We start from the raw sequence: 25,606 nt of genomic DNA, 5'->3' as shown, positions 1-25,606 counted from the left end.
GAATGGTTTTGGTCTGGGGGCCAGGATGAGGACTGAGCATTCATGGGGTCCTCAATCTTCCAGTCTCCCAGGAACTCCTCTTCCTCTCTGAGCTCTGGGCTTTTAAGGTCTTGTCTGTCAAGCTGACCTCATGGATCAAAGGAGAATTAATTTGTCTCCATTTTTATTCATCAAAGAAAGTGCTGGTCAGAGCTGCTGAGGCCAGCTGGCCAATGGCAGAGAGGGGGAGGATCAGAGGAGGCCTAGGGAGAGGGTGAACCTCAGACCTCAACTAGTCCTCTGACAGCCCCCCATGACTGTGACTCAGTTTCTCTCAGCAGCTGCTCGGGGCTCCTGGCCTAGAAAACCAGAGGGACATCCTGGGAGGTCCAAGAGGCTGCCTGGGGGCAGGTGGGGAGCAGATAGCTTCAGCCACCCTGTCTGGATGCCTGTCGCCCTCTGTTCCGGCTGGCCAGCCACGTGAAGGGCTCATTCTGCCTTTTATTCACATGGGGCTTTCATCTCTGCAGCCAGTGAAGCATTGCTCCCAGCCTCAGCACTGGCAGCGATAAGGCACAGGGAGGGGGACAGCCCAGGCCTTCCAATGCCCTCAGACTTCTTGCCTGAAAGGCATGGGCCTAGGTGCCCTAATCGACCTGTCTGCTGAAGCCCTAAGCTTGCAGCCAACCAGAGATGGAGTAGAGAGCCCCCACTCACAAGTTCTTGCAGGAATCCAGTCTTCCCTATTTCAACAAGAGCAGTCTGGCTTCCCTTCCTGCCCATACAGGGTAAAAGACTGCCCTCCCATCTTAGAAGGGCCAGGAGCCCAGGGTGGGGTCATGGCTCAGCCCTTGTTCCTCCCGCAGGGAACAGGTAGGTGTGGTGGCTTCCAGGGCAGGGCAGGAAGAGCAAAGCCTGAGCCTATGTCCAACCATTGGAGGAGATGGAGGCATTAGAGGGTAGACATCTGAGGCCCAAGAGAGCAGGGACTGACTCCAGTGTCCTGCCAGGAGAAAGGGAAACAGTCATGCCCCACTGCCCACACCTGTAGAGGGGTGAAGTGGAAGTGGCAGCAACCCCTGGCCCCCACCCTCCAGGGACACAGCAGTGGCTGTCTCATGGTGGGGGTGAGTGGATCTGTGGGCTGGAACTTCTAAGTGTGGACCCTTCCTGCGGTGGCCTATCCGTCTGTCTGGCAGCCATGGCCCCTGTGATGTCATCAACCCACTGCGTTGCTTGGCAACTTTCCAGGATTAGCACTCTGCCCCTGTCATCCCTGACGTCCCACCATGGGCTGATGTTGCCCTGGCAACCCGAATGGGTACCGCAGTTTTTGGACAGCTGTACCCAGTGTGGGGAGTGCCAGGAAAAAGCCGAGAAGCAGGTGCCTCTCTATAGGCCAAATAGGGTACACAGCCTATCCCAGACCCACAAAGAATCCAGGCTGGCCCTAAATAGGGCTTTGGAAGTCTTTGTCTCCTCTAAGAGCTATGCTACCTTTGCTTCCAACCCCCCCCCCCCCACCATTCCCCTTCCTTCCTTCTGTAATGGTCACTGAGCACCTACTGTGTGAATGCCAACAAGAAAGCAAATAATACCACAGTCTGGGCTCAGGGGAAGTTGCACCAGCATTGGGTCGTGAAGGATGAACAGGAGTTGGCCAGGTGTAGGGGTTGGTGGAGAGGGGAGATCCGGACAGAGGGAGCGAAGCCTGTGCAAAGGCCACGTCACTGTCTGCAGCCATGGCTTACACTCTGCCTCCGGGCTCCTCGTGGCCTGGCCGCTCTGGCTCCCCCCTTCAGCCACAGACTTTTAAGGTAGAATCCAGTTCAGATCTGATTCCCATCTACAGAGTGAGGCTAACTCTGAGAAAGCTCTGTGAGAAAGGGTTTTCAGGTTAAGGTGGGATGGTTTTTATACTCTTTTTTTTTTTTTAATTTTTATTTATTTATGACAGTCACACAGGAAGAGAGAGAGAGAGAGAGGCAGAGACACAGGCAGAGGGAGAAGCAGGCTCCATGCACCGGGAGCCCGACGTGGGATTCGATCCCGGGTCTCCAGGATCGCGCCCTGGGCCAAAGGCAGGCGCTAAACCGCAGCGCCACCCAGGGATCCCTGGGATGGTTTTTAAATTTTCTTTTGGCTTGTAATCCGCCTCCTAATGCTTCCAGGAAAAAAATGTAAAGACCGGTACAGTGAATACCTGTAAACTTTCACATTTCTCGATTGTTAGTATTGGACCACTTTTGCTTCATCTTCTTTCTATACTTATCTATATAAATTTAGCTGAAGCATTTGAAAGGAAGTCACAGCAGCGGACATCCTGACATTTGTCCTGAAATCCTTCAGCTCACGTCGGCTGAGACAAGGACAGTCTCCTATATAACCACAATACCATTTTTCACATCTAAGAGAATTAACAAAAATTCAATATCCAGGATAGACAGGAGGATCAAAGCCTGAACCCACGCCAGGTCCTTGGAGCAGATGGGCGCCTGAGGCCAGGGATGGGATACAGGAGCACCCACCACCCACCCCGAGGAGGTTGAGGAGTTGTAGCCCGGGTGTGTGTGCCTGTGTGCATGTGTGTGCGCGTGTGTGCACGTGTGCGTGTGCCCTGAGCCTCCAGAGAACAGAAGCAACCCTTTCTGCAGCGACCTGACCATCTGGCCCGCAGCTGTGGCTTAGATAAGAATTTCCTCCATCATTACCCCCAAATTATTTACATAACTGTAATTTTAATTTTATTTATTTTTACCAAGATTCAATCAAAGTCCTCGCACTGCGTTCGGCTGTTTTGTCTCTTACTCCAGAAGAGTCGGGGAGGGGTGATGGGTAATGGAGCCTGGGTTTGACAGCCTAGAGGGCGTCCGTGGTCCCCGCAGCTGCCCGGGTGAGGGAAGCGGAGCAGGGAGCGCGGGGAGCGGGGTGGGGGGGGTGGGACTCCGCAGACGGAAGTCCCGCCCTCCGCACGGATGGTCCCGCCCCTTAGCAACAGGCCCAGCGTCCCTCCTTAGAGACGGGGCTCCAGATCCTACTCCGCACGTTGGAGCCGGTAGGTAAGTGGGCGGCGCCCAGGGAGGGCCGAGCGAGAAGGGGCAGGGGGCGCCTCACTAGGCGCAGAGGGCGAGTGGCCGGGAGGGTGACGTCCTCCCCGCCCAGGGTCCACATTCCTGCCTGCGGGCGTCGGCGCACCCGGTTTCCCCAGCCTTGGCCCTCAGGAGTGGGGCGCACTTTTATTTTTATTTAGTTTTTTAAAAATATTTTATTTATTTAAAGATTTTATTTGTTCATGAAAGGCGTAGAGAAAGAGGCAGAGACCTAGGCAGAGGGAGAAGCGGGGCCCTCGATGCGGGACTCCATCCCTGACCAGGGGATCACGCCCTGAGCCCAAGGCAGACGCTCAACACCCCCCCCCCCCCCCCAGGTGGGGTTTTAAACCTTTAAAACCTTGCAGATAAGCCTGTACTTACTAGGTTGGAGGTGGGTTTTTTTGCCCCTCCCCTCGCATGCTGAGAATGTAGCCGCACACACACTGTGGAAGGCCTCTGCGGAGAAGGAGCCCACCTCATCAGCCACGCAGTCCCTCTCCTGACGCCAGCTGCACCCAGTCTGTCTCCTTAGTCCTCTGTGTCCCCATCTGTAAATCCACCATACCTATATCACAGAGTTTGTCAGACATCAACTTCCTTCCTTGCTTAACTCCATTCATTCATAAAATCATTTGACAAGCACTTTCTAGGCACCTACTGTGTGCCAAGCCCAGCCTAGGTGCTGAGGTTCCGGAGATCAATGTTATTCAACAATACTGCATTTGCAGCTCTCGTGGTCACCTGGCAGGGCAGACAGATGTGTACACAGAATACAGGGAGATTTCCACTGAAGGGAGGAGCCTCAGACAGCTGTAGGAACACAGAGGGACTCACATTGGGCAAGGACACCAAAAAGGCAGGACCCCCAAGCCTGTATGGGTTATTACTACCCACAGTATTGTTTGCCAGGCAACCGTATCAAGGGAAGAGACTTCAAGAATCCTTTAAGTTATAGATCCTTATTAGATAATACCTTACCCAGAACCTGGTGTGTGAAACAGATGCAGGGTCTTTGTTGAATCGGGTGGATGGCTCTGAAGCCCTCCTGCTTAGGCCTTCCTCCCATAAGGACTCACTTTGCAGAACCTCAGAGCTCCCTGGTGCAGTGTCCTCATGCAAGATGGGAGAGTGCCCAGAGTGGCCAGCAGAGGCTTGCTGGCAACCACGCCCTCATGCTCTTGCCAGCCATGCTCGTTCCCACACAGAGGCATCCATCACCCATGGGGCTGACAGGAGATAGAGGCATGTCTGTCTGTCTGTCACAGGTCTTGTGCACACGAGCAAAATACAAGTGCTCAGAGCTGGAGTAGGACAGGAAGGGCACTGTGGATCTTTGTAAAGGGCTGAGAGATGGTTGGGGAGACAGGATTCTCTGTTGGCAACTTACTCTCATGCCTTCCTTCTTGGGATGTGCCTGGATGGGTCCCCTACTGCCAATCTGCTCAGAGGGAAAGGGCTCATAGGAACAAGAATCGCCCCCTCCCCATCACAGTGTCTTTTTACCACCAGAAACATTGTGCTTTCCTGGACATTTCCGCATCTGTTATCTTGGCTGAGCCTGACAACACACCAGTTCAGCAGCCAAATAGGTTCAAGTACATTTGAGAGCTGGGGATACCAGGGAGCAGGGTGCCCTTCCGTGGAGTGGGGACCTCGTCCTCTCCAAGAACTGCTCTGTTCGGTGATTTTGTTCAAAGATTAACAGACATCTATAGGTTTGCAGCCAAGATGGAGCTGAGCCCCAGCGGTCCTCTGTCCCCTAGGGTGCTCTGGGAAAGCTGGTGACTGAGGGTAGGCCAGATTCAACATTGTTTTCAGCACCCCTCCCGGGAGGTGGCTGGCCACCAGAGAGTGGGTTCAGGGAGCTGAGTACTGGTAGGCCACGCCGGACTGGCTAGAAGCTGGTCAGCCTTTGGGCTCAGAGTTTGGGGCTTCCTGCCAGAGCCCCATCTGCCTGTCATGGGCCCTGAAGTGGCCTTGCCAACTCCCCACCCCCTTCTTAGAAATGGACTTAGCAGCTGCAGGCCACTTCAACACTGCTGGGGTAGCTTTGATCCAGACAGTCCTGGCTGCCCACTCTGCCTTTCAGATCAATCCAGGCAGGATTCCCCTGCAGTGATCCAACAGGAAGCCTATACCAGCCAGGCACACCTGGTGGCTAAAATGGAGATGACAGAGCAGGAAATACCCCGCCAACAGAGCAGCCTGTACCACAAGTTCCTGGCTGCTTTGTCCCAGTGTACAGGGAGTGGGAAATGGGATGGGGCCAAGGGAGAGGGCCTTGCTTGGGTCAGGGTATCCTTTTGTTAAGATACCCCCCCTCTTTTTTAAATTGTTTATTTGAGAGAGTATGAACACGAGCAGGGCAAGGGGCAGAGGAAGAAGCAGGCTACCCATTGAGCATGCAAGGCTCCATGTGGGGCTCAATCCCCGGACCCTGGGATCATGACCTGAACTGAAGGCAGTCACTTAACAGACTGTGCCACCCAGGCAACCCAGATACCCTCTCTTTTTAATCGACTTTTTAAATTGAGCTAATTATAGATTCACTCCTTTTTGATTTTATTCTTTTTTAAGATTTTATTTATTTATTCATGAGAGACAGAGAGGCAGAGACATAGGCAGAAGGAGAAGCAGGCTCCCTGCGGGGAGCCTGATGTGGGACTCGATCTCAGGACCCTGGGATCACTACCTGAGCCAAAGGCTGAGCCACCTAGGTGTCGCTCCTTTTTTTTTTTAATTTTTTTTATTTTTATTTATTTATGATAGTCACAGAGAGAGAGAGAGAGAGGCAGAGACATAGGCAGAGGGAGAAGCAGGCTCCATGCACCGGGAGCCCGATGTGGGATTCGATCCCGGGTCTCCAGGATCGCGCCCTGGGCCAAAGACAAGCGCCAAACCGCTGTGCCACCCAGGGATCCCGGTGTCGCTCCTTTTTTAATTTGTACCACATTACATGGAAACCTCTTCATCACTGTACCCTCATCCAATTTCTTATAACATTCCCCTGACCAAGCATTTCCCCCCAGTGATACGTTTTGAGGTAGTCAAAAGCAACAGTGGCTTGGCAAGGGCTTGCTCATCCCACAATAAAAATTCTGTAAGCCCTTGTCCCTGGAATGGGGGATGTGCATGCAACCCCATGGGGAGACAGGAGGGTATACACTGCATGAGCTGAGCTGACCCTGAGAGCCAGAGCAAGTGAATATCATTCTGTAGCTGGTAGCAGGATCTATGGGTCATTGGAGGGTCAGTATCCATCTGGGGAAGCCCTTTAATCCTCTGGCTCCTGGGTTATGGTGTGGGGCAGACATGGATGGGGGAGACAGGGCATGGCCCAGTGCCCCACACTGGGGAGGGACAGGGCAGTTCAGATGGGCTGGGGGCACCAGGCACCAGGGCTGCCTCCTGCTGAAAGTCCTTTTGCGGAAAACCAAACAGGGACCTTCACTGAGTGAGATCCGAGCCACCCTACTTGTATCCTTTGTGCGAAACCAGGCCTTGCTCTCTAACATGGAGGAGAGGGAGTGAGCAAATGCAGAAGGATGCACGGCAGTGGGGCATCTGAAGAGCTTGCCTGACTCCCCCCACTCATCCCCTGACTCTAGGGGCTCATTTCTCACATGCAATGTCCAGGGAAGGCTCTGCTGTCTCCAATTGGAACCTGCCTGGCACCATGTATCTGTCCAGATTAGGAGACCATTCTCTTCCTCTCCAAACCCTGTGGGGGAGGGGAGCTGTGGCTTGTTACAGGATGCAGACAAGGCATCCCTGTATCCTGGTGCCCCTGGGGGCTGAGCAGAAGCTTGCCAGATTCCAGTGATGCCAGTATCTTCTCCTAGGAGCACCCTAAGAAGCAGCATGGAGCAACCTAACAGAGAAGGCCACAGCCCGGGAAGGACCCCTCAGAGCCCAGAGTGCAGTGGTATTCCTGGGGGCCAAGAGTGTAGTCTGAAGAGGACCCATGCAGACCTGGAGCATAACCTGGGGAGGATTCTTCTGGGACCAGATTTTGGGTCAGAGAAGCCTCTTCCAAGTGCTGACCCCAATCCCCTGCCTTTACCCTTATCCTCACCCACGCTCTCAGACTTGGGGCAGCCCCGGAAGTTGCCCCTGACAGCCACTGATAAGCAGTATCCCCTCATGAAGCAGCGTGGGTTCTACTCTGACATCCTCAGCCCTGGAAGCTTGGATCAGATTGGGGTGAGTGTGGCAGCTGTCCCCTACCAAGTTCAAGTCCTCCTGTGGGTTCTGGTTTCCTTCCCTCCCTCCCTCCCATCTATCTCTCTATCAACCCATTTATTCACTCATCCATCTAGCCATCTGTCTGTCCTGTAATTTGTCCATCCACCCATCCATCCTTCTGGTCATCCATCCATCTATCCCTCCATCTATTTGTTCATTCAACAATTCATTACCAAGTATCTCCTATTTGACAGGCCCTGGACTGAGCACTGGTGACAGTGAGGATAAGACATCTATGTCCCTACTGTCATGGGGCAATAGCTTTGGTGGGGGAGTCCTCCCCCAGCTCTGGTTGGGGAGGGGTTCCTTGGACAAGGTGTCATACTATGTGTGTATTGAGTGGCTGGCAGGGGGCATGTTTCAGGCAGGGAGCTTGGGGACCCTGAGAGAGGCCATGGCCTGTGTAGAAGAGGAGGAAAGAATGTAAGGGGACAGAGGAGGGCTTGGGGTAGGGGGACAATGGAGAGGGGGTGACTAGGGGAGAGTTTAAAGAGCCCCGTAGTCCTAGATAGCCTTAGAAAAGTTTTAGCTGGGATGGATCAAGAGAGATAGTGCAAGGACCCACTGATCCTCACTAATTTAGAGGTGCCAGAGTTGCCCTTGGTGGGGGAAACATGCACAGAGACACCTGCAGGCCTTGTAGTCCCTCCATCTTGTGGGACCCTGGACATAGCAGGAGTGTTCTAGAGTAAGGAGGGAAGCTATGCAGGACCAGAAGGGGTTGGAGTCAGAGGTGCCCCAGGAGGCTGTGGTTTGTGGTCCACTGTGGCCTCTGAATGAGGAATTGTGGAAACTCACTGCTTCTGCCCCATTCCTGTGCCCCCAGTGTGTTCCTGGTAGGCTTGAGGGAGATGGTCCCTCCCAGGTCCTGCCTGTCCCGAGGGTGTTTACATCCCCTCAGAGCTCTGGGATCTGGTTTTAGGAAGTATGCCGTGGTCCCCACATGAACCAAGACCTCCTTCGGCAGGCTGACCTTGACAAGTTTACTCCAAAAGGTGAGTGCCTAGATGGGCAAGGGGGATGGGTGGGGGCATTTAGAGGCAGGGTCTCTGGGATCAGAGAGATGGTTTCTTCCTGGCTTGGATCTCAGTTTCCTCAGCTGTAAAATGGGGGGGGGGGGTAACAAGGCATAAGGTGCTCAGTGCTCAGTGAAGCACAGCTTCTTTCTGTTCTTAGCAGAGTTGCGATGAGGGCACCATGGTGGGCTGGGCTGGGCTGCTGAGGACCAGGGCATCCGTTCTCTGCCTGGCTGGAGATGCTAAGGTGTTCACAGGTGTAACTTCTGTTTCTTCCTCCCCTGAAACATGAGCTTGGAGGAGGCCAGGGCTGTGTCTGAATTGTCCCTGCTGGGACTCTAGCTCTTGGAGCAGGGCATAGCACAGGAAGGTGCCCAGATCTCTGCTGAAGGAGGGAAGAATGACTCTCTTCCATCTCAGGCTCGGCACTGAGTCTTGTAAGGTCTGGGACAGGGCTGTGTGGTGTGGGGCAGTCTCCAGTGGCAGAGGGGAGAATAGGGTGGCTCCGGGAGAGGCAGCAAGCTGGTTGGGGCCCTGAGTGATGGGAAAGAGTTGGCTGGGGACCCTCCCACCTGGCTGGCAGAGAGAATACTCCCTTCCATCAGGCCAAGAGGGCCCGGCTGTGCTTCTCTTCTCCAGCTCCAGGAGAGGCCTGATTCCTTGCTGGCACTGCTCAGATTAGTCCTCTCAGTGCCCACAGGTCTCATGGGGTCTGGGAAGCTCCAAAAGTGGCCCAGGAAATATCACATGTACGTGCATTTGCACAGTGAGCTAAGGATCCAGGCTATTGTGCTCTGTAGCCTCACAGACATCAGTGGCTCCAAAAATGTTTACAGAGTGTGAATCTAGGGGCTGTGGGGGTGCTCCAACCATCCATGAGCAGGTGGGGTGGGGATGCTCAGCAACTCTGCATTCCCACCCACCTGAGGAAAAGCAGTGCCCCAAAATGCCACAGGTGGTGGCATCCAGCAACAGAAGTCCACTCTGCTGCTGGAAGGTCAAGGGGAGGACTTGAGAAGCCCACTTGGGCTGGAGACCAGGCTTTGTTGTCCTTACCCTGGCTGTTCCATGGCCCCTAAGATGCAGGGCTGGGCCCAGAAGCCCATGGTCCTGGGAGTGGAAGAGTGTCATGGACCCCCAGCTCCAAAGCAGATGGTTAAAGGAGGTTGAAAGCTGCCTTCTTAGCCATGCCTCTTTGGTATTGTGGGGTTTCCTGAGCACCTGGCAACTCTGGTCAGAGAGCAGACTTCAGCTGAAGACAGGTGGCCTCTGCTGAGCCTCCCGAGTCTTCCGTAGAGCCCCAGAGGCTAATCCCAAGCTGAGCTCTCCTGCAGTGTGACTACCTCTTGTCTCCAGAGGGGTGGTGAGGCCCAAAGTGGGGGTCACTAAGGCCTCTCAGGAGACTGGATGGGGGCCATCACCGAGATTTCTAGAGCCTACCCAGCCTCTGGAAGAGATGGCTCATCTTCTGAAGCATCTTCCCACACTCTGTTTCCCCAACTTTGGGGACTTCCTTTACATGTAACATCCCAATTCCTGGAATCCTTCTGTTCCAGGCAGGCTAGAATAGTCACCCTGCTGATGGCTCTCTCTCCACCAGCTCTCCTGCCCTCAGACCCAGAATGGAAGCTTCTATCTGCCCTGGTTGTCTAAGTAGGGGTGACCATTTTGTGTCTTGAGTGTCCCACAGGGCCAGGGTGATGGCACCACCTGCTCGTACAATATCCAGGATGCCTTGAGTTTAGAAATGCTCCCACAGGGTGACTAGGATTCACCATTGACATGCCTCGGAGGGCCTCTGGGGTGGGCGTGGGCAGGACCCATTAGATGTGCAGGGAGCTACCACTTCGTCTTCCTGTCCAGTTATAATCCCCACTGGTCATTTGAGTCAGCATCTGGCTTGAGCAAAGTCCCCTGGTGCAGAGTGTGTGGGGGTGGGGTGGGGTTGTGGGTGGCATGGAAGAGAATGGTTGAGCACGCTGGCTCTGGGCAAGGAGAGCAGGACCAAAACACACCTTCCAGAGGCCCTTGTCCCTCCAGGCTCGCACCCTCTTGGGTAACTGGTGCCAAAGCTGGCTTCTTCTTGCCACTGCCGGCCTCAGGCAAGCTCTGAGCTTCCCTTTCCCTGACTCGTGCATGGCCCTGGTCTAAACCCCTGTCTGGGGGTGTACTGGGGCCCTGGCCTGAGCCCCAGCCACTCCGGTCTGTGCTTCTGCCTACAGTCAAAACTTTTGAGATCCCTGAGGACTTTGAGGAAAGCCTGGAGCAGGAGCATATCGGGTCCACCACCCAGCTGCTCACTCACACTGACTTCCCGCTGCAGGCCTATGAGCCCAAGGCACAAGTGCCTTTCCTGGTGCTGCCGGGCCAGTGCCCCCGCAAGATCGAGATCGAGAGGTACGGCTGAGCTGGCAGCAGGAGGGCTGGTCCCCTGGTAGGTGGTATCCACCCAACTCAAGGGGTGAGGGAGAGCAGTGAGGTAACTGACCTCATGGCAGGGGTTACTAAAATGGGTCTCTGTGCAAATCTTCTAGCCCTTTGGTTTCTTAATAGAACAAATTGCTTTCCTTGCTGTGGAATTGGGGAGGATGGCATTTAAGTCAATGTGGTGGAACTGCCAGGCAGGCCAGAGGGCAGCTGGGGCCCAGCCCGCCAGCCCCACTGCCACACCACTTCCTGATAAGCTCCAGAGGGGTAGAGGGCCCTGGAAGCGTCTCTGGGCCCCACCACCCTGTGGGCCCTTGCTGGCATCTGTGAAGCTGCCTCACATGAGCTGAGCTGTCATGAGATCCCCTTTTCCCCTTGGCCAGGAGGAAGCGACTATACCTGAGTCTGGACATTGAGCAGCTGCTGGCTCAGGAGGGCATTGACTCCAACAAGCTCATGCCCAGGCACCCAGACCCACACAACCCCCAGACCATTGAGCAGGGAAATGACCCAATATTCCCCACCTATCTCCCACTGAAGGTGAGTCTAGTTTCTATAGAGGGCTGATGGGTGGAGGGTAATAGAAGCCAGGCTGAGGGCTCAGACCCGAAAGGGGATCCCATGGCAATCATAAGCACTCATTTATCAAGCATAATTGGAGCATCCTGCCAGGGGTTTTGAGCACCTTAGGCTGGAGCAGAAGGGGCCCAGAACCCCTGAGATGCTGACTCTACTTCCTTCTTGGGAGCCTGGGGAAGTTTTGTCCATGATCTCTGCCTGCCTTCCTCCCCCACCACCTCCAGGCACCAGAAGCAGCCCAGTTGGACTGTGGAATAGTGTACAGACCTTCCTGACTACTGCTTCTGGACTCACTGAGATGGGGGGGAACTGAGGTGGAAAGAACATCATTGTAGCCCCTTTGGGATACTGAGTCTAGGGAAGAGAAAGAGGGAGCATAGTCTGTTTTGGCTTTCACTTGGCTCCCCATGACCCTGAGTATGTCTTGCTTGATGGTCCCTATAGGGAGGCAGAGCTGAATCCACATCACCCTACTAAGGGTGGCCTCCCTGACAACCCTGAATCTCCTTCATGTCTGGGTGTAGGTGAGGTGCTCAGGAAAATCCAAGGGCTACCTCTTCTCCTGGGTCTGAGCTGGATGACCCTTGGGCAGTAGGAGAGAACACCCACATCCTGCTTTGAGTACCCAGATAACCCTCTGCCTGCATCAGGATGGACTGGTTGGACGAGGATCCGGGGTTTCACAGGAGCCAGACTCCACAGACCCCTGTAAACAGCAGAGGAGGCATCCAGCCCCCGGGTCCCTAGTCTGTAGTTCCTGCATCTGAAGAGGACCGTACTTAGGCACCCTCATCATCTGGTACACCCAGGTCATTGGGCCCCTGTAGGGGTGAGCTGTTTCCTCCTGACCTCAGCCCATTTCTTCCAGGTGTTCGACAATGAGGAGTTTGATTGCCAGACTCCCAGTGAGTGGATCAACATGGGCTTGGAGCCGGGGTCTCAGGACAGGAAACCTGTCCCTGGAAAAGCCCTTCTCCCCACTGATGACATCCTGGGGCACGGTGAGCAGGACTGGCATGTGTGGGGGGCAGGATCCTGGTCTGCACCATCCCTGCCTGGCAGCAGCCCAGGCCTGGACTCCTGGGCTGCCCTGGGGGCTGGTAGCCATGGGAGGTGAGGCCCCCACCTCTTGAGGCCTCCCAGTTGAGGTTTAGGCTAAGGGCAGGTCAAACAGAGGCAAGGAATACAAGGACTAGGGAAGACATGGAAGGGCCAGGGAAGGGACAGCTGGATGGTATTCAGAATTTTTTTTTAAATCTTTGGTTTATTGGTGATTTTAAAAAGATACAATCCTGTTGGAAACATTCCCATGTGCATAAGGGGCATAATTCAAGCCCTTCCATCCTGCCACCCAGAAATCACCCTTGCTCCAGCTGTACCTGTGGTCTCTCAGCTCTCACTGCTGTGTGGACAGCACACACCCTCAAGCTCACACATCTGCTTGCAATCACACACTCACAAGGCATCCTCCCCCTTGTCCTCACATGCCATCACCCACACTCCCATGCCCATTTTCACCACACACACTCACACGCCTACTGTCACACATTCAGGGCCACTATCACACCCCCACACATGTACCCGGACTGTTGCTGCACAGATGAGCTGCGGCTCAGCCTTGTCCGTGTCTGCCCCTCTCCTGGCCCATGTCTGCCCTGGGGCTGTGTTTGCTACTGGAGGGAACAGGGCCAGGGTGAACTTCCTTGGCTGCCACTCTGGTCTACATGGCTGGTCTTTGTGTGGGCATCTGAGGAAGATTTGGGTTAGGAGGTTGGAGGTTGGAAGTGGCTGTTCCCCTGCACAGGGCTGAAGGCTGCTCTACTCCCTGCCCCATGGGCATGGACAAACTGCTTTGGGATGGGCAGTGGGTCCCTAGTGGACTGTGCCCAAGACTGAGAGTCATGCTGGTTGATTTTAAGACTGCTTGGCCTCCAGGGGGCCCTACAACAAGTCCATTGAGCAGGCTGCAAGTTTATGTCTCGATTTAAAAACATGTTAATGCTGGAATCAATTCCTCTGAACTAGACAAGAAACCCAGAATGTTCCCTTTACTTTGGACTTAATTACAAAAATGATTTAACTCAATTGTTCCCAGATCTCCAGTTCCTGGTGATAAAACCAGAAGGTATGTGGCTGCGTTAACCTTAAATGTACCAAGTACCAGCCTCCCCAAAGTGCTTCTGCTGGCACCTCTTCACACGGGCCCTGCCTTGGGGCAGTAGCACAGGTGGGGGGAGAGGCTGGCAGGAAGCATTTCTGCCAGAGACCCCTGGTGTTCTGCTGGGGGCTTTCAGTGACATCTTTTTCTCTAAGTTGAGCCAAGACAGGCCAGCATTTTCAAAAAAGAAGCTTATAGGAAGGGAAGGGAAGGGAAGAAGGGAAAAGCAAAACAGAAGTAAAGCCAATGAGGTTTACCACAACAAGCCCCTTTACTCATCTTTCCAGCATCAATCAGCAGGTAGCATTTCCTTGAAATTCCAGCCATTTTTCCTCAACCCAGTCTGTAGCACCCATCAGTTTATTTTAAGGCATTCCCTCTAGGCACCGTGCCATGTGCATCTTCTTTCTGAAGAAGTATATTGAAACCGACTAGGTACCAGTTTCCATTCTAAGTATGGGGACACAGCTGTGACCATGTGTCATGCCTGCCCTTGGGGAGCTGCTCCTAGTATAAGGAGGCTGACCAGAGCCAGGATAGGATGCATCCATAGTGTGACTTTAGGTTCTGCGAGGGACACATTTAGGGTATCAAGTCAGAGAGTGCCTGGAGCAAATGTGCTCTTTTAGGCAGAGATGCTCTCTCCAAGGAGAAGCCATTTGAGCAAGGAACAAAGCAGCAATAAGGTGACCTAAGCAAAGACTATTCCAGGCAGAGAGTATAGCCCATGCAAAGGCCCTGAGGCAGGGTTAACCTTCAAAGTCATGGGAACATCCAGACATGCAGTGTGGCTGGAGAGAAATGCAAATGCATAGGGCTGGTAGTGGAGGAGATGAGCTGGAGAATAGAGCAAAGGCTTTCAGCCCAGGAAACGTGTGGGAGGCTCATCTTGACCAAACAGGCCCTAAGGCCCACTTTGGGGTGGCTGCAGGGCAGTAATCTACATTGCCCTGACCTGTCCTGATACAAGGGCCCTAGGGTCTCAACTGCCACAGGAAGGGGTTCACTCTGGCTTTGGTCACCTTGAAGAGGTCCAGTTCATACATGAGGGGCTTTACAACTGCCCCCTCCACAGGTCTCCATGTGCCAGGGGCTTTCCCACCTCCTGTCCCAGGCCTGCTGGTCTGTGTCCCTGTCTGCCCTCTGTCTCTGTCTGGGGTCATGTGGAGCATGAGGACAGAGAGGCCTGGTCCTTCTGGGCCCTCTTCACCAGGAGTCGCTCAGAGGCCAGTTCAGCTGGGAAGAAAGCAGGGTTCCTGCTTTGCTGGAGTTAGAGGGGGTCTATCTTAGAGAGAGGGAGGCCAGACTGGTAGCCACTGAGACTTGTTCCCTAGCACCTGCTGCTCACACTCAGAGGCCCCTCTTGGCCCTATGGCAGGGAGCACTAGTGGGTTCCCCTCCTGTTTCAGAGGACCCCAAAAGTCAGAAGCTGAAGTATGAATGGTGCAGTGTGGGTGTCCTGGACTATGACAAGGAGAAGAAGCTGTACCTGGTGCATAAGACAGAGCAGAGCGGCTTGGTGAGAGATGAGATGGGGAAGCCCATCCTGAATGGAGGCGTCACCGCTGAAGGTATGAGCTCTCTGCCCCAACCCCTGCACACCCCCACACAGGCCTATGACTGAGGCCAATCCCTGCCCCACAGTACAGACAGCCACACCAGGCCTGAATTCTTCCTTGCTGTTTGTCCTGTGGCTGTCTGTCCCCTGACCAGTGAAAACCAGAGGGCTCATCACTCAGAGACCCCAGGAAAGGCAAATGGCCATTATTGGATATGCTCACTGTGAGCCACTGACAGGGTCACTTCCAACATGATTCAGAGAAGGCATCCAAGGCCCATCATTGCCCCAGGTGTGGCAGTGAGGAGTGGTACCATGGACGCCACCCCTGTGGGGCTCTGTGAACAGCTCTTTACAGTTTACAAAGCACTTTTCACATCTACCCATGGCAAACTGCACAGTGTACAGGGCCAAGGAGTGTTGTTGTGCCCATTTGGCAGATGTGACAGGGTGTCATAGAGGGGAAACCACTCGCTTAGGGCCACCAAGCATCGGCAGCAGAGCTAGGCTGGAACCCAGTGTTCCAACCCTGAGAGTCTGACTATGCTGTGTGTTCCCTTCTCCCTCCCACCTGGCCCCAGGAAGGCCCCCCCTCCTCACCTGCCAGTACTGGGTGCCTCGGATCCAGCTTCTCTTCTGCGCTGAGGACCCCCGTGTGTTCACGCAACGTGTGGTCCAAGCCAATGCCCTGCGCAAGAACACAGAGGCTCTGCTGCTGTACAATCTGTACGTGGACTGCATGCCCTCCGAGGGCCGCCAGCTCATCAGTGAGGAGAGCCTGAACAAGATCAAGCAGTGGGCCATGAGCACACCCCGGATACGCAAAGGGTCCTCGTGAGTCCCCAGCAGACCTTTCCATCCCCAAATGTCACTTCCTCCAGGAGCCTAGGGGGCAGTGCTCCCTCAGCGCTCATCTGTAGGCCACTTTGCCCACTGCACTGTGGACTTCTTAGACTCCAAGCAGTGTCTTGTTTGTCTCCAGATCTCTCATGATCAATGTTGACTCATGGGTTGTTATTTTATAATCTGTTACTCCTATTTTATATTTCGATGCCTAAATTGTCCCAGATTTGGCCAGAGGGAGTCTCTTCAAGCTGATTTCTGTGTCCTTCTAATGTGTTCCTATTGTTCTTTAAACATGTCTGTACTTTTGGGCATAGCAAGAAGTTCTGGGCTCATCTTGCACTTCCCCAGACCTAGCCTTGAAATCAGCTATGTCTCCAAGGAGCCCTGATTCCTTTCAGTGGGGAGTAGTATTTAGAAGCCAAGATCTGGGCATTAGATATGCTCATTGTTACTAGAAAATCATTGCTGTGAAGCTCTTAGACCAGTCAAATCTAGGGAATCTGTATGTTATGACATTTCATTATTATTATGTATAACCTTCACACACACCCATGTCTGTTTCTATCGATCTATCCATTAAAAAACATGGGTTCCTAATGATACCTTCAAACTGACCCCAACATCACATGGCTTCTTCTCACTTACACATATTTGTTACTTCTGTCTCCAGAAGAAAACCAACTCCCATTCATTGTTCATGGTGTATTTGTTCGCTCAGTCCTAAAATACACAGAAAGTCGTTCAAATGCTAATTCATACACTTTAAAAAGAAAGGCCTTACTAAGTAGACTTTGATACACATTCAGTGTTCTTTTTCTCTTTGCCCCGGGGGGAAATCATCCTGGAAATCAACCCATACAAGTTCATTGAGATTTCCTTCCTTCTTTTTCATAGCCGCATAGCTGTCTAGTGTGTGAACAAACCACACGTACTGTGGTTTATTTGACTGTTCTCTACTATATAGGCATGTAGGTCATTTCCAGTATGTTGCAATCATAAACAGTGCTACCATGAATAACCTTGTGCATTTATATATTCCTAGTGATGGAGGGGTAGCTTTAAGGGTAGCTGAGAAATGGGATTGCTAGGTGAAAAGATAAGCACATACGTAGTTTGGTTTGCTGTTGCCAAATTCCCTCTGCTAGGGTTGTGCCCTAGGGTTTTGTATACTTACCAACAGTGTGAGTGCCCGTTTCCCCACAGCTTTGCTGAGAGTGTGTTGTCATGCTATGTGATTTTTTTTGCCAGTCTGGAAGATAAGTATATGAGCAAGGTAAGTAAGTCCGAAGTGAGGCTGAACAATTTTTTCCATCTTTTCACATGATTAAGGGCAAGTTTTATATATTTTTATGACTCACCTATTCATGTCATTTGCCCATTTTTCCCCCTCAGGCTTTTGAGCTTTTTTTTCCTCTCTCTGATTTTAAGTGTTCATTATATATTAGGGATATTGGTCCTTCCTTTGTGATTTATGCTATAAATATTTTCTCCTGGTTTATTAGTTGTAGTTTGACTTTGCTTATGATAATTTTTGCAATATAACTCTTAAAATATTTATCTAAACAATGTTATTAATCATTTCTTCTATTACATCTGGGTTTTGAGTCATAGAGGACCTTTCCTCATACTGAGGATTTTTTCCTGTACTTGCATGGTTTCATATCCTTGTTCCATCCTTATGTACAATGTATGGTATGGATCCAGTTACATCTTTTGTCAAATGACCAGCATTTATTAAATAGTTTATTAAACACCATCAGCATTTATTAAAACCTCCATATTTTGCTCAGTGGTTCAAGATGCCACCTTTATCATACACTAATTTTCATGTGCATTCAGATCTTTGTTTGGATTTTCTGTTCTATTCCATTGTTCTGTTTGTCTATTTATGCATTTGCACTAGAGTTTAACTATAGATGTTTCACAGAATGTTTTCATGTCTTGTAGAGGCCAGCCCCCTTTGTAGCTCTTCCTTTTCAGTGTTTTTCTGGCTCTTCTTGCATGTTTGTTTGTTTTAATTAGTTATTTTTCAAGACTGTGGCAAGATATACATAACAGAAAATTTACTATTTTAACCATTTTTAAGTGTACAGCTCAGTGGAATTAAGTGCATTCACACTGTTGTGCAACGATCACTACTGTCCATCTATAGAATGTTGTGAAACTGTACTCATGAAACAGTAACTACCCATTCTCATCCCCCCCCCCCAAATCATACAGGCTTTGTCCTTTTGTGCCTGGCTTAATTCACAGAGCGAACATCTTCTAGGTTCTTGCATGTTGTAGCAGGTGTGGGGATTTCCTTCCATTTTTTTCCTTTTCATATTCCATTATATGCATATATCACATCTTGTTTATCCACTTATCTGTGGATGGACACTTAGGCTGCTGTGAACATGGGTGTACAAATCTCTCTTTGTGTCCCTGCTTTCTATTCTTTTGGGTGTATATCCAGAAGTGGAGTTGCTAGGTCATATGGTAATTCTGTTTGTTGTTGTCATTTAGTTTTTATTTCATAAACTTACCTCTGCAATCTATCTGGACTTGAAGGGGGTAAGGAAAACATGGAACCCAAAGAACTGCAGTGAAAGCATAGGTTATAGCCTATTATCAACAGGTGGGAAAAGGAACCGTCTGGTAGTTAAGATAAAACACACATCAAATTTATTAGAGCTGTCCACAGTTGGCAATCGTGAGCTTCTTGCTGCTCTTGCCTTTTCTGGACCCAGAGCACTCCATGTTTTCCATGGTACTCATGCCCTCTTTCACCTTGCCAAAGACCACATGTTTGCCACCCAAACACTCAGTCTTGGTAGTATGGATGAAAAACCAGTAACATTTGTGTTGGATCCCGCATTAGCCATGGACAAGAAGCCAGGTCTCGTGCTTCAGGATGAAATTCTCATCATCAGATTTCTCCTTCTAGATGGACTCACCACCAGTGCCATTACGGTGTGTGAAGCTTCCACCCTGGTACATAAATCCTGGAATAAGTGTGTCAAATCAGGAACGTTTATAACCAAATCTTTTCTCTCTAGTCCTCAGTTTTTCACTATCTTTGGAACTTTGCAAATGATTTGAAGGATACATGGTCCAAGGGTTCAATATCTAAGAATATCATGGAGTTGACCTTGGCAGGGTGGCACAGGGCAGCTCCACGTGGTGTCAGCGGCATCTGCAAAACCCTGTTTATAATTTTTGAGATGCCATTATTCAGCTGCCTTAGCAGCTGTTCTGTTTTATATTCCCATCGATGGGGCACCAGGGTTCTAATTTCTTCATGTCCTCACCAACGTTTCTTTGGGTTTTTTTCCCCCTTTACAATAATTATCCTAATGGGTGTAAAGTGGTATTTCATTGTGGTGTTTATTTGCATTTCCCTAATGATTAGTAGTGATGTTGACATCTTTTCATGTGCTTATTGGCCATTAGTAGGTCCTTCTTTGGAGAAATGTCTATTAAAATTCTTTGCCTGTATTTGAATCCAATTGTTAACTTTTTGTTGTTGAGCTTTATGAGTTGTCTACATATTCTGGTTATTAATCCCTCATCAGAATATGGTACTTTCTCCCATCTCATGGTTTGCCTTTCTATTCTGTTGATAGTGTGTTTTATGTTACTAGAACACAAGGTTTTTCATTTTGATGAATTCTAATTTTTCTATTTTTTCTTTTGTTGCCTGCACATTTAGTGTCATAGCCAGGATATGATTTCCAAATCCAATGTCATGAAGCTTTCCCCCATCTGTTCTATGAGTTTTATATTTTAGCTCTCACATTAGATCTTTGATCCATTTTGAGTTAATTTTTATATATGGGGCTAGGTAAGGGTCCAGTTTTATTCTTCTGCATGTGGAGATCCAGTTTTCCTAGCACAGTATGTTGAAAAGAATGTTCTTTCCCCCATTGAATGATCTTGGCACCCTTGTCAAAAATCATTTGACCTATATGTATTTGAGAGTTCATTTCTGGATTCTTTGTTCCCTTTCTTTGGTCTATGTATCTTTATGCCAGTACCGCACTGTTTTGATTACTGCAGCTTTACAGTAAGTTTTGAAACCAGGAAGTGTGAGTCCTCCCACTTTGTTCTTTTTCAAGATTGTTTTGGTTAATTAGGTCCCTTGAGGTTCCATATGAATTTTAGGATGGATTTTTCTATTTTTGCAAAAGATGTTGTTGGGATTTTGTTGTTGTCATTGTTAGGGTTTTGATGGCAATTTGCATGCTTATTTTCCCATGAGCATTGTATCAACTCCTCTTGTTCTATTTTAAAAACATTTTGTATTTTGGGGGTACCTGGGTGGCTTGGTTGGTTGGGCATCTGACTTTTGATTTTGGCTTAGGTCATGATCTCAGGGTCATGGGATTGAGCCCCTACTTGGGCTCTGCCCTAAAACTGGGGCCTGCTTGGGATTCTTTCTCTCCTTCACCCTCTGCCTCTTCAACAGCTTGTGCTGTCTGTCTCTTTTAAAAAAAAAAACACACACTTTGGGGTGCCTGGGTGGCTCAGTAGTTGAGTGTCTGTCTTTGGCTCAGGTCATGATCCTGAGGTCCTGGGACGGAATTCCACATCAGGTTTTCTGTGGGGAGCCTGCCTCTCCCTCTGCTTATGTCCCTTCCTCTCTCTGTGTCTCTCATGAATAAATAAATAAAATCTTTAAAAAATAAATAAATAAAATGAAAAAACCACTTTGTATTTTTTTAATTTATTTATTTATGATAGAGAGAGAGAGAGGCAGAGACACAGGAGGAGGGAAAAGCAGGCTCCATGCAGAGAGCCCGAGGTGGGACTCGATCCCGGGACTCCAGGATCCCGCCCTGGGCCAAAGGCAGGCGCTAAACTGCTGAGCCACCCAGGGATCCCCCCCCCCTTTTATTTTTAATGAGATTGCCTTATATTTTTAAATTACCTTAGGTATAGCTGACATCTTTAGGATCTTAAACTGTCCTACCTAAGGACAAAGAATGTTTACTCATTTGTTCAAGACTATTTTTCTGTCTTTAAGGGATGCTTTATGATTTCCCAGAAGGTTTTGCATATTTATTAAGTATTTTATCTTCTTTGTTGCTATTATAAATGGATTTTCTCTATTATTGTGTCTACTGATTTGCATATGCTAATTTTATATCCTGTTATAAACAATCCTTACTGAATTGTTTGATGTGTTTTATCATTGATTCTCCAAGGCTTTCTAAGTACACATTACCTGTAAATAGAGATAATTTTACTTATTCTTTCCAATTCTTATTCCTCTAATCACTTTCTCTTTCCTAATTGCATTTTCTAATACTTCCAGTACAATATTGAATAGTAGTGGAGATAGTAGGGATCCTTACATTGTTTCTAATGTTAGTGGAAGTACCTCTAGTAAGTTTTCCCCTTAAGAAAATGCTAGCTTTAGGACTTTATAACATATCCATTGAAACTTCTGTTTTCTTAAGCGTTTATTTGTCACAGGCTTTTAAAATACTTATGGAGATAATATGATTTGTCTCCTTATATCATTAACATGGTGGGATCCCTGGGTGGCGCAGCGGTTTGGCGCCTGCCTTTGGCCCAGGGCGCGATCCTGGAGACCCGGGATCGAATCCCACATCAGGCTCCCAGTGCATGGAGCCTGCTTCTCCCTCTGCCTGTGTCTCTGCGCCCCTCTCTCTCTCTCTCTCTCTCTCTCTCTCTGTGACTATCATAAATAAATAAAAATTAAAAAAAATATATCATTAACATGGTGTATCATATTAACTGATTTCCTAATATTGAAACAACTTTGGATTTCTTTAATAAATCCCATGAACCTAGCTATGGCATATCATTTTTTTTAATGTGGTATTAGATTCTGTTGGTTAGTATGCTTTCTAGAAATTTTGTATCAATATAAGTGATGTTGGTTCATAATGTTTTTTATACTGTCATTATCAGGTTTGAAGTAAGTTATATTTGCTTCATAAGATGAATATTGACGTTTTTCCTTCATTTTCAGTACTCTGGAACAATTTGTGTTGTATTGAGGTTATCTGGTTATTCCTTTCTGAAACCATTTGGACATGGTGCTTTTTGGTAGGAGAGTTCCTCTATAACTTGTGTAAGAAGTTCTTCTATAATTCTCTATAAGAATTGGTCTATTTAAGCTTTGTATTTCCAATTTGGAGGTCAATTTTTGTATACTTTGTTTCTCTAAAAAATTATCCATGTTTTCTAGATTTTAAAATATATTTGCATAGACTTTTGCAAAGTGGTCTTTTATGATTTAAAACTTTTTTCTGTCTCCATGTTGACTTCCCTTTGTAACTTCTTATTTTATAGAGTTATGCTCTCTTCCCTTTTTTTTTCAAAGATTTTATTTATCCATTTGACAGGAAAGAGAGAGAACACACAAGCAGGGGGAACAGGAGAGGGAGAAGCAGGCTCCCCAATGAGCAGGGGTTGCTATGTGATCCCGGACTAACTGAGCCACCCAGGCATCCCCTCTTTTTTTGCTGTATTAAGTTACTTAGTGGTTTGTTTGATGTGTTAATTTTTTAAAATTAGGACTTGGATTTATTAATTTGTCTTCTACATCTACCTCATTCATTCTGCTTTTTAAAAAAGATTTTATTTATTTGAGAAGGAGAATATGAACTGAGGTGGGGGAGGTAAAGAGACAAGTAGACTCCCCACTGAATGTGGAGCCTGACACAGGGATCAATCCAAGGACCTTAAAATTATGATCTCAGCTGAAGTCAGACACTTAACTGACTGAGTCACCCAGGCACCCCCATTTCTACTTTTTATTATTTCCTTTCTTGTGCCTTCTTTTGGCTTATGTTTTATTATGTTTATAGTGTGTATATGTGTGTGTGTGTGCACACGAGGAGTTTAGTTCACTTATTTATGTTCTTATTGATAAATGCGTTTAAGACTAATGAACTTTCTTCTGATACCTGCTTTAAAAATAGTCCACAGGGGCAGCCCCGGTGGTGCAGCGGTGTGGCACTGCCTGCAGCCTGGGATGTGATCCTGCAGACCTGGGATCAAGTCCCACATTGGGCTCCCTGCATGGAGCCTGCTTCTCCCTCTGCCTGTGTCTCTGCCTCTCTCTCTGTGTCTATGAATAAATAAATAAAATCTTAAAAAAAAAAAACTCCTGGTTTGTAAATAAATAAATAAATAAATAAATAAATAAATAAATAAAGTCCACAGATTCTGATATATAGTATTTTATTTTTTTAGTTCCAAAATTTGTATTTCCGATTTCATTAAATAATTGTTTAGTGTCAGGTTTTTACAATTTTCCGTATGAAAAGGACTTGGTAAAATTTGTTGTTAATGAATTCTCCTTGTATTGCATTGAGATCAGAGTATTATTTATATTTCTACTCTACAGAACTTGCTGGTGTTTTCTCTGTGGACCTAATGTATAATCAATTTTTTGCTGAATGCTCCGTTTGCACATGAGAAGAGGCATATCCCTATAGTTAGGGTATCAGAGTTTATATATACATGTATTCCAGAAAAATCTATTTTATTGATTATGTTGTTTACATCTTCTATATGTCTTTTGTCCACAGAGAGTACTGTGTTATTTTATCATTATTAATTGCAGCTTTCAGAATTAAAACGTGTCCTCAATCAGGTCAAATGCTTTTTGACCAGAATTTTACTTTGTTTGATTATCAGAATTGTAACCTGACTTTTTGTTGTTTCCATTTTTCTGATACATTTTTTCTCATCCCTTTATTTTTAGCTTTTTAAAATTAGTTTGTTTTAGGTAGGCCTCTTATTATCAGCATATAATCAGATCTTACTTTGTGAGTCAAATTAAAAATATTTTTCTTGTAATAAGTGAGTTAAACCCATTCACATTTATCGTTAAACTGCTATGTTTGATCTCAGTTCTGTGTTTCCTTCTTTATGTGTTGTATTTTCTTTGTTCTTTCACTTTTTAATTTCTTTTTTTAAGATTTTATTTTTAAATAATCTCTACACCCAACTTTGGACTCTAACTCATAACCTCAAGATCAAGAGTTGCATGCTCAACTAACTGAGCTTTCCAGGTGCCCCTCACTTTTTAAATTTCTTTTGGTATTTGGGAAGATTTATACCTTATTTTAGTGGTTTCTTTTGTAGTTAAGCCTTTTATAGTACCCCATGTCCCCTGCTTTCTTATTCAACCGGTTAATATCTGCTTTGTATGTTTTTAATGGTATCCTTTGACTCCCTTCTATTTCCTTTGTAACAATCTTGACTTTATTCTACTTCCCTCATTCCTTTCTCCTCCTATTAAAAAAAAAAAATTTTTATTTATTTATTTTAGAGAGATTGCATGAGCAGGGGAGGGGTAGAGGGACAGGAAGAGGAGAGAAGCAGCCTCCCCACTGAGTGCGGAACCTGTTAGGGGCTCTATCCCAGGACCCTGAGATCATGACCTGAGCAGAAACCAAGAGTCAGAGGCTCAACTGGCTAAGCCACCCAGGCGCCCTTCTCCTTCCATTTTTAGTTGCTTTTTTCCTCCTTACTATTTTAACATAATATTCTTCCACTCTCATCTCTATCTTTGCTTTATTTCTATTTTTAAAAATAAATTTTAGTGATTGACTGACTGTATGCTCTATGCCCAACATGGGGCTCAAACTCACAACCCCAAGATCAAGAGTTATACACTCCACTGACTGAACTAACCAGGCACCCCATCTTTTTTTAGTCTTAAATATACAATTAAGTTGATTAAGTATATCAGACTTTTTTCCCCAAAGTTCTTCCTATCATCTTGCAGGGGACAAAAGGACAGTCCTCTTTCTTTATACCCTTCTAGGTTCTTGGCTGGGGCTCTGTAACACAGATTAGCAAGAGAACAGTTTACAAATTTATGTTTCCTTCCTTCCCTTCATAAGGAAATGAAGACCTGAACAGGTTAAACCTATGCTAGGTTTGATGAAGAGTGGAAGGCTGTGGGAATTGTGGCAAGACAAAAAGATATGAGCTAAGAGTGGTAAACTGAGGAAAACTTAACGAGACCTCTCATTAGGATTCCTCTTGGTGTCATTCCATCTTGGAGCTAAGGATGCCCTTTCCTCTGGTTATAAGGAGGTCACTTTTCACATGAGGATCTTACGACTTGCTTCAGGAGAAGCCTGTTTGTCAAATTCCTTCAGCTTAAAATATTCAATAGGCCAGGGTGCCAGGGTCTAGTGTATCTAGACCCCATTAATATCTTGGTTGTATGAAGTTCCTCTTCTAGTAGATTCCTCATAAAGGGCTCAAGGATATAGTGTTCCTGGAGTTCTTGCATGTTTAAAAGCTGATGGACAACTGGATTCAATATAAAATTCTTGTTTCATGCTGTCATTGCTTGGGTTTTGGGATTTATTTACTCATTCATTCATTCATTCATTCATTTATTGGTTCTTTTTAAATGTTGCTCTTTTGTTGCCTTGCTTTAAATGTTGATTTTGAAAGGTCTGATGCCAGTCTAGTTCCCCTTTCTTTGTAAGTTGTCTGATTTTTGGCTTGGAGGCCTCAGGGGTTTGTTGTTTGTTTTTAATCTTTGAAGTCTAATAATTTTACTAGAGTATATCTCAGAGTTGATCATTCTGGGTCAGTTTTTCTAAGTACAAAACAGGCCTTTTAAATACACAGGTTCAGATATTCTTTATTTCTGGAAATTTCTCTTGGATTTTAGTTTTAAATATTAGTTCTGTTCCATTATCCTATTTTTCTTTATCAGATT

General features: G+C 47.9%; 1 protein-coding gene across 8 annotated transcripts in view; it reads left to right on the top strand.

Annotated features, from left to right (window-relative positions):
• Positions 1-2,975: 2,975 nt before the first annotated feature.
• Positions 2,976-25,606, top strand: part of DNAH1 (dynein axonemal heavy chain 1) — a 76,559-nt gene continuing 53,928 nt past the window's right edge. For 6 of the 8 annotated variants that reach the window (XR_011994384.1, XM_072720784.1, XM_072720785.1 and 3 more), the window contains exons 1-8: positions 2,976-3,038; positions 6,914-7,274; positions 8,239-8,311; positions 10,555-10,729; positions 11,143-11,299; positions 12,207-12,339; positions 14,906-15,067; positions 15,636-15,888. Coding sequence is in view for 7 of the 8 variants with exons in the window: in XM_072720784.1 (XP_072576885.1) it covers positions 6,933-7,274; positions 8,239-8,311; positions 10,555-10,729; positions 11,143-11,299; positions 12,207-12,339; positions 14,906-15,067; positions 15,636-15,888 (1,295 nt within the window). In the remaining variant the exon portion in view is untranslated. Of the gene's footprint in view, positions 3,039-6,913; positions 7,275-8,238; positions 8,312-10,554; positions 10,730-11,142; positions 11,300-12,206; positions 12,340-14,905; positions 15,068-15,635; positions 15,889-25,606 lie in introns of those variants that run through there. The other 2 variants (XM_072720787.1, XM_072720786.1) reach the window with 2 other exon arrangements.

Source organism: Vulpes vulpes, chromosome 9 (assembly GCF_048418805.1).
Source record: "Vulpes vulpes isolate BD-2025 chromosome 9, VulVul3, whole genome shotgun sequence".
Classification (NCBI taxonomy): Eukaryota; Metazoa; Chordata; class Mammalia; order Carnivora; family Canidae; genus Vulpes; species Vulpes vulpes.
Note: the sequence above shows the minus strand (reverse complement) of the source record. Positions and strands in the feature narration are given on the sequence as shown.